Source organism: Pseudopodoces humilis, chromosome 1 (genome assembly GCF_049639895.1).
Source record: "Pseudopodoces humilis isolate 2021_Gansu_Grassland_sample_001 chromosome 1, ASM4963989v1, whole genome shotgun sequence".
In the NCBI taxonomy this organism is placed as follows: Eukaryota; Metazoa; Chordata; class Aves; order Passeriformes; family Paridae; genus Pseudopodoces; species Pseudopodoces humilis.
This window is the reverse complement of record NC_142200.1, coordinates 44447554-44460786: the sequence shown is the minus strand read 5'-3', so window position 1 is coordinate 44460786 and position 13233 is coordinate 44447554. Positions and strand designations below refer to the sequence as shown.

Sequence of the window (13233 nt, the reverse complement as noted above, 5' to 3'; positions counted from 1 at the left end):
TAAACATTAAAGTTTATTTAAGCAAATATAAAGCAAATAAAAAAAATAAGGACACCATACAAATCTAGATCATCCCTGGCTGAAAATTGTGTATAAAATATACCACTATGGATTAGGTATTTAAGTGTTTGACTTTTCTGATTTTTATTTGACTAATAAATATTGACTAAGGTAAAAGCAAGAACTTTGCTTTCACACTCCTGAACCAGAAAGGTAAATCTGCCAAAATCACGCTACTGCTGCTAGCAGGAAAGTTCCTTAGGAAGGTGGAATAGTTGTGTAAAGGAAGAATTGGTAGTAGCTTACATGAGACACCTCTAATAACTACAGAAAGGTTTTAAAGACCCTTTTGGGGATTGTATGTCCCATCACCTGTCAGAGGAGATTTTCCCTTGGATATTAAGGTGAATGGGACCATGGCAGAATAGATGTAAATTTTTCTGGGTAAGGAGTCTAGTCCAAAGAAAGTACTGCATACTGAGAAAGAGATCTCCCAAGCAGCAGCCCTTATGTGGCTTTTAGTAATTTTGCTACTTTGGCACCAAAAGAACCACTTGGAGTTCAACTACTTGAAGGGAGCATGGTGAGTACATTTTTGACTGTTAAAGGATGATATATTCATCAGTATTTGGCAATCCCAGAGAAAATGCAGTAAGGTAGACCCATCCACACATAAGGCCATAGATATCCATTTCAAATGTTTATTTCCTGAAACCACTGTTCCCCACCTTTATCAGCCCTGAAGCTGAGGAGGATATAGGCAATGAAAGGCTATCATTGAAAGAAAATACAAATTATAGAAAGGCTGAAAGGCCAAAGTTGCTAAAGCCTCATTTCTTTCCAGTAACTTCCCTTGGATGCAGTGTCTATAAAGCACATATAATATATGCCCCTACCAAATGCCATTTACAAATTAAGCTGCCAAAATTTCTGATTTTCAAAAGTATTGTAGCGCCCAAGGTTCAGCCATCTTCCTCTCACTGCAGCCTCACTCTGATGGGCATTGAAGCAGGTATCACGGGTACAAAACCTGGTTGCACATTTCCAGAATAAGAATGAATCCGAAACTTCATGAAAGATGATCAGTTCAAACACCTTTTTTCTTCTTCTATAAGCATTTGAGATGCATAAGAATCATTTGCCTTTTGTTCTGTTCAGCAGACCTAATGCTGACATATCACTAGGTCTGAGAACTGTTGCTACGACTTCAAAGGACCTGCAGAGCTGGCTGTTTGTCTGATCAAGATAAAGCTCCTACTGCTGTGCAGAACAGCCAAGTGCTTATAAAAGATGACCTCTGTCCACTTTTAACAAAAATTGTGCTATAGTCCAAACTGAAAATCTTTCACAGATGTCTCCCCCAGTGTGTCATTCAATGCCAATGAATAAAGTTCATCGAGTATTTCCAGTTTGTTGGTTCTAAGTAATAATAATAGATTATGCTTAAAATACATCTTTGCATAATTTTTTGTACTAAAGGCTGTCTTCCACTTACTTAATATGCATTGACAGTTTAAATCCTGCCCTTTATGAAAGTTTTCCTTAACTATGCATGGTCAGATTTTATTTCCACATCCTAATCTATATCCTTTGTTCCTTATACTACAAATTGAATTTGGAAATAGCTTAACTGTGCTTGTTGGTAACTTTGAAACATTACTCAAAAATCAAGGCTATATTACAGCATCAAGTTATAGCTGCAAATGTAGAATATAAATTATAGCCAGGTGTGCAGAGGTTGAAATAGCATATCCCAGCCTGAGAGGATTGCTACCTTTCATCAGGAGCAAGAAAAAGGAAGGACTTGTGGAAAGCCCAGTGGAGATCAGATTTTGGGATTTACCTCCTGAAGTCAAATTATGTAAATTAAGGTGTGAGTGCTGAGGAAGCAGTGAAGTGGCACCATGCAGAGCTTTCCCCCAGATGAGCGCACTGCCCACGCAGCTGCCCCAGCACAGAAGGTGGCTATGCCAGACCCAGAGCCTGGTTCCCCTCCCTGCCCACTGATGGCAGAACTGTAGGGTTTCTGCTGAGTTTGAGCTTCACACCATTCACAATTAGGCTGTTAATATTTGTAAAGGTAGGCATCAAACCTGGGCAGATTGCTGCACGAGAACGAACACAGAACTGCTGTACCTACTATGGTTTCTCTGTTTACAAGTAGATCATGGTAACAGGTCAGAAACATGTTTACTAATGACAAATCTCCTAATGGGGCTTTTTGATAGAGCTCCATGACCCTAAGCACTGCCATGAAGGATATGATTTGATGTGCATTCAAAAGTTAGCAGGGGCTTGTCTTCACTTCAGCACAAGAAAGTCCAGGCAGCAGAGGACTGCCACAATCTGCAGTTTATTTATGCCACCCACAGCATAATCACACATTTATTAAACTGTCAGTCTAGAAATGGGCCAAAAATGATGCAAGTTCTTATTTAGATAATGCACATTAAACTGAAGAGCTAGCCATCAGTGGGGAACTGAAAATTGAGACTTCCCAGAAATCCCAGCACAGATGTCTTTGCTTTTACCTGGGAACTTGCCTCCCAAATTTGTGCTGGGCTCTCTTCTACACGCAGCTTGTTTTCAGTCAGGCAGTAGGAAATGCCAAAGAAGCACACACAACTTCTCACAGAACTCAAACACATTTTGAGTACTTTTTATTTACTGTAGTCAGGGCTGCTCAGGTGGAAGAAAAAATGCCAAACAAAGCACCAGATCCAAAATTAGCATTTTATTCAGAACGTTGGGGTCAGAGGTGTATCATTCATATTCTGGTACACAATACAGAGGCAAAGCTGTTCTCAGAAGTCTCTCCAGTTTGAAAGCTCCTTCCCCCCTCCCCACCCCAAAAACATACTGTATATTTTCTCGTGCCAACAGTATCAGGCCAACTCCCCCCCCCCCCCCTTTTTTTTTGGTACAAATTATGTAAAACTTTTTTGTGCTAAGAACTTTTCTCCCTCCCCAAACCAAAAAAATAATAAAAATAAAAATAAAAAAAATATTGAGTACTCTAACTACAGTTCAACAATTGAATCAATGTCACTTGTTTGCAACCTGTTTTGTAAATACTTTATCCATAAACGAAAGATATAAACATGCAAAAACCTGAATCCATAGTCCAAATAATACATACACGTGTTCTGAAGTTTCTGCACTTCTCCACAGACTATGCCAATAAAACATTATGTACACATACCATTTTTTACAGTGAAGTGGGAAAAAAATACTAGAAATTAAAAAAAAAAGAATAAAAACCAAAACCAGAAAGTGTACATGGATTAAGACCAAAATGTGTCTAACATTCTAGCATAAGAAAAAAAAAAAAATCAATTCTGCTACAAACTGGTGATATGAAAACTCCCTTTATTTGCAACCAGCTGCATAAGTTTTAGAATTTTAGTGAAAAAGTCCCCTAACATCTAAAACTAGAAGTAATGTACATTGTTCCACCTCATGGTCCTCTCTCCCAGATAATAAAATTGTTCCATGAGGATTTTTTTGTTTATTTTTAATCTCCTTATTTTAATAAAAGCAATGCGATGTAACAAAAGCATTGTGAAGTATATTGTGTTTCACCTTACTCCTCCCCACCCCAACATATTTTGTCTCTTTAATGCATCATTTCATAAATCAGTACCATTAAAGCCTTAAACATAAAACTAATTCCGATCTGAAAAAGGTACAAAAAGGCACATAAAATCCCAGTGCTTCTGTACTGTAAAATTCAAGTGTAACTGAGCTCAATATTTTTTTCCAAACAGCATTGGATCACTGATATTCCACGGAGCCCAAATTGGTTTGCAGCCTAAGCCAAAGCCTTCAGCAAGCACTTGTGCTAGTAGACTACAAAGTTAAAGCCTAGCTTCTGTATGCTTTTGGGGAATATCAGTTGAAATGTTTGTACTTGTCCAAAACCAAAGTTCACTTTGAAGTTCAGTCATCACCTCCACCGTACATATCAGCAAGTTTCTTGAAGCGTGGGCCCCAGTCATTTAGGTAGTCATAGTCTTGCTCACCACCACTACTTGAGGAGTTAAGAGAGCTCAAGGATCCAGCAGTGGAGCCGCTTCCTTCATAGTCAAAGACTAAGAGGGAGTCATACGGTGGGGCTGTAGGGTCATTGTCGGCTGCTTTAAGTCCCTGCAAGAAGGAGAGGGAGAAAAGAAGATGAAGTTCTGTATCTGAGAGCGACACAAAAGCATATCCGGAGTATTTGCAGCGCAGTTATCCATCAAGCACCACTTGAGAAAACAAAGTTCTTCCTCTCCTGCCATTCGGTGCAAAACAGGATTTACATTTTTGTAACTTTAGAACGGCCACGTTTCCAGCATTGCTGCACTGGACACTTTGAATGTAGCTGCAATTACAGCCCTAACAAAACCTTAAGAGGGACTCATGGCACTGGGACTGAAGCCAATAAATAAACAGTTTCAAAGACATACAGCTCACAGCCTGTGCCATGGCCAGCGTGGGAATGGTTAGACAGATGAGGAAGGAGAAAAAAGCATGTCTGCAAAGATTCACTTCAACCATCTCACATGGTCAATAGCAAGTCCACTGACTTTTCTGGCCTGCAGTCTGTCTGCATGTGCCAAAATCCATATCTAGTTAGTCCTGCTAAACTCATGTACCTCTGTAGGCTGCTGTGAGAAAAATACACGGTATGTTGTCTTAAGCCTTTCATGTTTTGCCACATCCACCCATGAGATCCACCTGCTCTTCAGAAAAACACAGTGACATTAAAGCTGAATACAAGATAATGACCATTTTTGTTTCCTCATTTCGTACCAGATGATGACCATTTTTGTTTCCTCATTTCAAAGTACTGAAGTTATCAACACACAAATAGTGGGCCATCAGCACTTTTGGATTTTCAGTCTACAGAGTTGAATAGCCCAAATTAAAACCAACACAAGCTGAATTGGAGGAAATGCTGGGAAATTGAAGAGGAAAAACCAGGAAAGAATCACGCTTCTTCCAGAGAAAAGCCTCTTCATTCTCTGTTTTGTTACATAAGTCCAAATCTAAACACTTACATGAGTAACTAACTCTAAAATATGAGACAATTTCTCTCTGCTTATCTGGGGAAGATTTACAAAGTGAATATAAAAGCCTGAAGCCAAAAAGGCCTCTTATGATTTGTATTTTTTAACTTCACAGTTTCTTCCATGGGATTAACAATGCTTTTTCAAGATCTTCCATACTGACTAGCATCTACTGTGGCAGCCACTGACAGAGGATAATGTATCTTCCAGAATTCTGTAAGGCTGTGCTAAGATTTTAAACTGCTCACTATTAATTTTTACCAGTGATATTTGTGATGGTTTTACTTTTAATTTTTAATGTTTATTTATTTAAAGAATGGCATTATTATACTCCCACTTATTTGAAGGGCTAAGTGTGCCTCCTTCAAATTATTTAATATATTCTGGTATTAGAAAAGTACGTTTTACTTTCAATTGTGTTTTATCCAAATATGAAAAAATGGAACCAGAAGCTGATTTTTCTTCTACAAATATGTATTATGGAGTATATACATATTAAACCCATTAATTAAAGCGTTTGGCATTGCTAAGGTAGAAGTGAATCCTAGTTCTTTATAACCTATTTAATTAATTCAGAATTGTGCAAAATGTACCTAAAATAATTTCCAAATCGGCGGTGGAAAAGCCCAACATATTTATCAAGCTAATGACCTCTAACCAAGAAAAAATTTTGGCCTTGAAATTATCATTTCATGTGGTACAACAACATCAAGCAGGTTATTAATAGCCTGCATTAACAGTGCAATTTTGAATTATGAGATAAGAATAATTGGTGATGCTTGTTATCTTTCTCTGGCATTTTCCAACCTGATGGCCCCAACAAGCACAGAAGATGTGAGATTTTGAAAAGGCAATAGCAAATGCTGGAAGACATCCCTTATCCAGAACTTCCAAGGGGGAAGTTCTAATGCTTTCTCTTATTTTCTGCTGCTGAAGCACAAAGGCAACTTTACTTCTTAGGCAGAAACTGGCCTTATGGTATTTACATCTTTCCTTAAGCCTGCCTGGGGTGGCAGACACCCATGTGTTTGGAATGCAGGTGACATGGAAGGAGAATGAATACCAGGCTGAGGTTAAGCAGTGCTGAGGTACGAATGCCAGGTATCCATGTGTGAAAGTCATTTAGAAAGTCGGTTTGGAGACAAAATGTTATTTCCCTGCAGTTCTGCCCACTAATAGCCAGCCAACCATGGGATACCAATTTATTAAAAGAAATCAGTGAACAAAACCTTCTCCTACATTACTGCAAAAATTCTGATACCTATCAGTCATCCATGACAAGGCAGAAGGCAGCCTCGTTCCATCTGTTTTTCCAAAGGGGAAGTTGCAATTTTTTTTTCAATTTGTTGCTGCTATCAGGATAGCATTTCAGAAAAGGAAACTGGTTTTGAGTTACTGACTTACTAGATAGGATCTTACTAACAAATTCATTTTCTCAAAGGTTGTGCTGGCGGTAATCCATTTCATTCAGAGAACGTAGCTACGGGTCATGTTTTGGAGGTATTGATTCAACCGCGCAGACACAAGTTACACTGACATTTTCACCTATCTTCTGGTTCACAGCGTAATGACTGAACTTAGTGTCCAGCTCTTCAAATGACAAGATTTCTGCTATACTCGTGTCACAAGTTACATACTAAAACGAGAAAGAAATACTACGATGTTTTCCCTTTCCCTCCGCTAAGCCGGCTCTTTGAGCACACGCGGTGTACTGCTGTGCTTTGCTGTTGGGTTCTACAGCATGTCAGACAGCCCTGGCAGTGCTATCTGCTTATGAAGTTCCCTTTGGTTTCAGCATTGCCACCTTTCTTTTTGTTTATTGTTTTGTTTATTTCAGTGAGTGGAGGCGGTGTGGATACACAGCCTGCTGCACATCTGCACAACTGAAAAGACAATAAATGGCTGCCAGGAGTGGCTTCTACTGATTCTGCTGCCAAGGCGTTCATTGTCAGTCACTTCTGAAAAGATATCTCTGTTTTATATCTCTGAGATATCTCAGATGTGTTCAAGAACCTCAGAGCAGCAGAGTTGTTACAATTACTTGGTTTACAGTTTCCTAGCTGAAAACCCCTAGTTTTTATTACAGCGAAAAGCTCATTCAACAACAGAATTTCTGGAGCACATCCTCATGAGCAGGGGAACCTCATGAGCAGTGAATTGTCACACTTCTTCACATGTGCTACACCACCAGTGTACAACAAGCAGTCACAGAAGAGCCACAGCAATAGAGAGGACAGCTTGAGACCTTGAACAGACTCACTTTTTTCTTTTTCCTCTTTTATATATGTAGTGGAGCTTTAACTAAGGAGGCAGTAAGGGGCAGAACTGGAGAAACTCCAGTGCCTTGGCTGAGGAACAACAGCAAACTTGCCTTAATACAGGCAGCATTCTCCATTTTTCTCAAATTAAAGGAAAGCAACCCCCTCAAATCTTGAATACGGAACATTACAAAATCTAATGCTTCTATTTTCATTAATCATACTACTTAATCAGATTCAGCAGACTTTTGATGAAAAGGAAAGGAAGAACAAAAACCTTCAGGAAAATACAAAAATTGATTGGTTTACACTTGGAACCATTTTTTGACATGAGAAAACAGAAACCATTGAGGGACTCCATTCTGCATGAAGGTGCACTGTATCAATAACCATTTACTAAGAATGAATTCAGAGTCCTCCATGTCCCCATAGGATGAGCCCTTTAGTTTGAAATTTAAATTTAGTTTACCTCAGGCTATGTCCTCCATTGATTATAAATATGTTCTTAGCCACAAACTCTCCACCACAATATAACTTGCTTGAGATGTCTAGGGACAATATAGGTGGGTCTTGATAACAGGATTAATGAAACTACTTCAAACAGGTCTAATATATACTGTCCTGCAAATCCTGACTATTATAAGTGTTAATTATGCTCCACACACTGCAGGTTAGGTTTTAAAAAGCTCAAAATGGGAAACAAAGTCTCTAAAGGATTCTTAATAACACATGACTTATTCCACTGACTTGTTTGTACACTGCACTGGAAGAAAAGGAGGTTTTTCCCTTCCCCTCTTCAGTTACAGATTCACCTATCCCTTGAAATGGACAAAACAAGAAAGCCCTTGAGGTCATTTAGCTTATGCCTGAAACACCTCTTTTGACTATTAGACACCTCTGGAACCATCCTATTTTAGACAGTTCATAGCTCTGTACATGTTATGTCAACTTTGTGTTATAAAAATGCATGACTTTTTATCGTAATTATAACTTGTATTTCAACTGAGAAGTCACCAGAACACTATAAAATACTCTTACTTATATGTATGTCTCATTAATACAAGGGATGACAGATAGAAAATAATATACCAGAAGAAAAAGAGTACTGCTAAAAGGAAGAAAACCTAAATGACCCATTAGATCTTTTTTGCTTTTTGTTTTTATAACTCTGTAATGAAAAAACTAAGAAAAACCCCATGCCTGCTTGGCAATGGGAGCTAAACCCTCCAGAATCTAAAATCAATGACCTGTATTTTCTTTTTGTCAGAAGCTGAAGTAATTCAGAAGCTCATCTGAACAATGCTGTGTGTCTGAGGTGCTGGTGAGCATTCAACAGATTGAATTAATTCCTACACATGGACCAGCATCCAAAGAGATCATGCTGACCCACATCTCCTGGAGTAGGGTCAAGTCCTCCAAAAGATTGCACTGATCTCCCTTAGTGTTGCATCTTTTCAAACCAAGAGGCTAATGCAGACTTTGCTACCAAAGTGCTGACAATTCTAAAGCAGCCACCTCCCTGCTCAGCTAGGGACTGGGTTGGTTTTGTGGGTGGTTTGGGTTAGAGATGCCCAAGGGAAGAATTACATCTAATAATATTGAAGTTGGATGTAGGGAGATATGAACTTTGCTCTTTCTTATCTTGCTATGTTGTTTCCACAGCTCAGCTTATCTTCGGTAGGAACTGCTTTAAAAAATGTCTGGTACAGGCTTTATTCAAGATATTTTTTTCAATTTACTTCAAGTAAAACTGAGAGAAACTTACCAAGTTTCTTGGGCTTAATTGTACCAGGACTGCAGGTACAATTTTCTGGACAGACAGAAAACCTGTGCAGCCTGAACATTTATACTCTGAACACTGAAAATTTTGAAATTTAACTGTAGCAATGAATGCTACTATGAAAGACAGACTCATTTCCTCCCACACCCAGTAGAAAATTTATAATCACATCTGCCATGGGAAATTTTTTACATAAAACACAAATTAAGATGGCATTATTTTAGAGAAATAAAATGCCCATTTTGCTCAGACTTCTGGAAAACGAAGCATGGACAATTTTTGGGTGGCTATCATCTGCTAGACAGAGGGTTAGGTGGAATGCCCCACAGTAAAACAACACATTGCTCTGAAATCCTAAGGAAAAAAAAAACTCATGAAGAAGACAAGCTAAATATGTAACACTTAAAGCATAGAAACTACCTCAGATAGTTCCTTTCAATCAGAGGATATAATTAATACTGAGCTAACTTGCAGACAAGAAAATTGCCGTGTTTTCTTTAACTTCATATATATTTCCATGTATTTTCTTAATCAATGACATTAATGACATTATTTTACTGTATATGCATAGTTGGGAGAAGCTTTCTTTTCTGGTGGATGGCAAGGGGAAGCATAAAGGGAGGTACTGATATAATACAGTAGACAGCAGGAAGAAAACTACTCCATGCTTGTCTGTAGTGCAACATTAACATACTGGGTTAAATCAAGAAAGCAAGTACTGTTTCTTCAGCTCCATGTGTACACATTGATGCTATCATCTTCAAGGGTGACAACCTACTGAAAAATAATATTGCAGGAACAGCTTGCTAAGGCATTAAAACACTGTAGGAGACCAGACAACCTCTGTCCCCTTTCTGGCTTTCCAGACCCATTCCCTGCCTTTGCTCCATAATAGAGATTCCTAGCTGCTTTGAGAACAAAAAAAAACCAGGGTTCTTCACTACTGCCTGTCAGGTGGGCACTGTCTGGTCATAGCTGTGTGAGAACAGGATGGGAATCTCTGATTTTGTGGAAGCACAAGGGAGCTCCTGTGTGTACACTGCCTTGGCCAACAATGTGGGCCTTTTATTGTCCTGTGTCTCCACTACTTTCCAGAAGCCAATTACAACTGTAATATTTAGAAGTGTAAGGCATGTGAAAACTGGAGTCTCTTGCAATACAATGTCTTACAAGAATATTTGTACATTTCCTGCCAGTCAATTTCCCTTCAAGATTTTTGACAATTGTATCACTGTATACCTTAAAAGGGGCAAATTCAATTTTCTGCAGCTTTCTAACACAAAAGACTTTAGTATATTAGCCTGACTTTTCTTCAAGGCAAACAAGAATAAACACGTTTGCAGAAACCATTCTGCAATACTCTGCAATATGTGTTCAGCTCCAGCTGACAAGGAAGATATGAGAAAACCAGAGAAAATAATTAACTACTACAATTCAGAATAAAGCAAAAATAGTAGAAAATTCTGGGTTAGCTTTTTTTTTTCCTATAACCAGCAAGCACAAGAAACACATTTGATCGTAAGTATGACAACACCAATGATTTAAGACTGACCAGTGATAGAAATAATGAGGATAATTTCTTTCAGAACTATCAGTACTCTGGTATAGTCTGAATCTCAATTACATTTATTAGATTGAAGAATCAAAGATAATGCAAAATCTTTGAAAGCTCTATGACAAGACAAGTATTAAAAGCACTTACATAACATTTAATTTAGCTGTCCTGCCCACTAATCGTATTTGATGGAATTCTTTTGGTCTTATTGAAGGTACTAAATTTTCACAATTATCTGGATTCAAAGGCTAATGTATGAGGAGAATTAGAATGAACTTCTTCCATTATTAAATTACTGTGAATTAATAAATGAATTTATGTTACACTACAATTTTGTTAGTCTGTTTATAACTTGGAACCCATTGCCTAATCCTGCTTGGAGATATTGTGGTTGCAGCTGATAACGTACTATGAATGTAATTAATACGAATGCACAGAAGTTAATTGATATATCTTCCCTTTCTGTTTGAATGAGTTAATTAAATTTGTCTGCACTTTAAAAGAACATATTTACTTCTGTCTAGCGAGATGATTTTAATTGTCTAAGGAAGTTTTAAAAAGTTATTATGTTCTAACGTAACAGCTACTCATGCAGAGTAGAATAAACAAAATATAAAAGCTTATCAGATCTTAGAAGGAAACTCTTTTTCGCTTCTTTACCTCATTAATGAAGTCCCCAATGTCCCCAGGATGAGGAGCAGCTGATCTGACTGGATACTGAGGTTCTGCATGGATTGGCCTTTCATCAAGACGTCTGATTCCAACAGGTTTGATGGCATCTGGTTCCACAGTGTCAGGCTGCTGGAGCTGGCTCAAGTCATAATCCTGCAAAATATGAAACAGACCCAGTACGTTAGCAGAATTCCAAACAATATCTGTCAAGGGGAAACATGAGAAGGAAAAAAGGAAAAATGCAAAGTATCATTCAGCCGAAGTCCTGTTTTCAGGATTGTAATGCTTACTGAGAATAAGTCAATAACACTGTTATTTGCATACCAACAGGATGTTATTTGATTTATACTCCCTCAATCTCCTGTTTTGATTCTATTCCATCAGATTTGTAGAGCTTCTCATAAGTTTTCCCTTGAGAAGCAGGGATTTGAGTAGTACTATTAAGGGACTAAACATTTTACCTAGTAATGATGATTTACAGCATACAGCAAAGATGCCAAATCCAACTCTTATTTTTTTATGAAAATAAATACCATACATTCTGAGAGAAAAAGCAAGCACAGTGTTCTGCAGTATTTTCTAATACCTTCAAAGAATGAATTTAAGACTCCTTGCTGATTTTATGTGGCTTCCATAATATGAAAGCCAAAGGGGGAAAAATGTCGTAAGAAGTACAAAGCTCCTCAGATTTGGCCCTAATTCTAAGCACTTTCTAGAGATTACTCATGAATCTGTTCATTAAGTACTTGATGCTGCAGTTTCAAACTCTGGCAGACTGATGAAGTTAGCACAGCAGTATGAATTCCAATAAGCAGTATGTATGTATGTGAAAAATTTAATTAGATCAATGTTTATGCATTGAACATAGATATGCCTGAATTCTCTTTGCACAGTGCAATGCATTTCATTATTGCCATTCTCCTCACTGTTGCCATGTCTAGAAGAAGTCACGCTCTAGGATGCCTTTGCACAAGGCCCTGGTGGGAACGTGCAACAAAGAACTAGACATCAAGGCTTAAACAAAAGCCATTCACAAACTATCAGCACATGGGGGCTCATGCCAACTCTACTGTATGCCAGATACCCTGCCCCACAAATAATCCAAGCAGTCATAAACATCCTAAATAAGCTGCTCTATCCATCTAAAATATCGATCCTTCAACAGTGCTGTTCTGGTAAAAATCTTACATATAATCTCAGCTTGCTGGAAGTTGTCTGTTCAGACTATCAGATTTTCATTAGTTCCTTACTGGCTCCTAAGGGAAGGAATGCAAGCTTTTACTGCTGCTGTTATCTCACGGGATGTAGATCCTTTCTGAGGCTATGACCTCCTGTGACCCCAAACCCAGACTCTTCAACAGGAGAAGAATTCTTTTTGACAGCAGTGATGGTAGTTTGTAGGGAGAACTGTAACTGATTATCAAATCCACTATACCTTCTGATTTGTTACTTGGGTTCTCAGATGACTGCACACAAATATACAGTCAGAAAAGGTGGAACAGCTCCACTGAGACCTGAGAATGCAGTTTCATATCCTTTAATTAGATTACAAGTTCCTTGGGGCAGAGCTGTAACTCCTACCCTTCGGTACTTCATGTACCAAACAGAATAATAAGTGATCTCCAGGAAGCAGTATGAATCGGAGAAAAGTAAACATAACAGAACTTTTTATCCTTTCCCTTTTTATTACATAAAATAAATCAAAATAGTTTAGAGACATGCTATCAGAAAATCCTATCAAACAGAGAAGAATGCACTTTTTACAATTTATAAATATGTAACACGAGTGCTTTTCATACCCACACAAAAGATAAAGGTAGAAAACACCAACAGGGAGAAATGAAAAATATTTTTTTTTAAAATCTAAGCATTTCATTGTGGAGGAATTCAAACTGGTATGGTTAAATAACAATGTAT

At 38.0% G+C, this 13233-nt stretch overlaps 1 protein-coding gene across 1 annotated transcript in view; it reads right to left on the bottom strand.

Moving 5' to 3' along the window:
* Window positions 1-2929: 2929 nt before the first annotated feature.
* Window positions 2930-13233, bottom strand: part of CDH2 (cadherin 2) — a 114977-nt gene continuing 104673 nt past the window's right edge. Inside the window, exons 15-16 of the mRNA XM_005517203.3 lie at window positions 11305-11469; window positions 2930-4146 (exon numbers count right to left, since the gene is read on the bottom strand). Coding sequence (XP_005517260.1) covers window positions 3940-4146; window positions 11305-11469 — 372 coding nt within the window. The 3' untranslated portion in view covers window positions 2930-3939. The remainder of the gene's footprint in view (window positions 4147-11304; window positions 11470-13233) is intronic.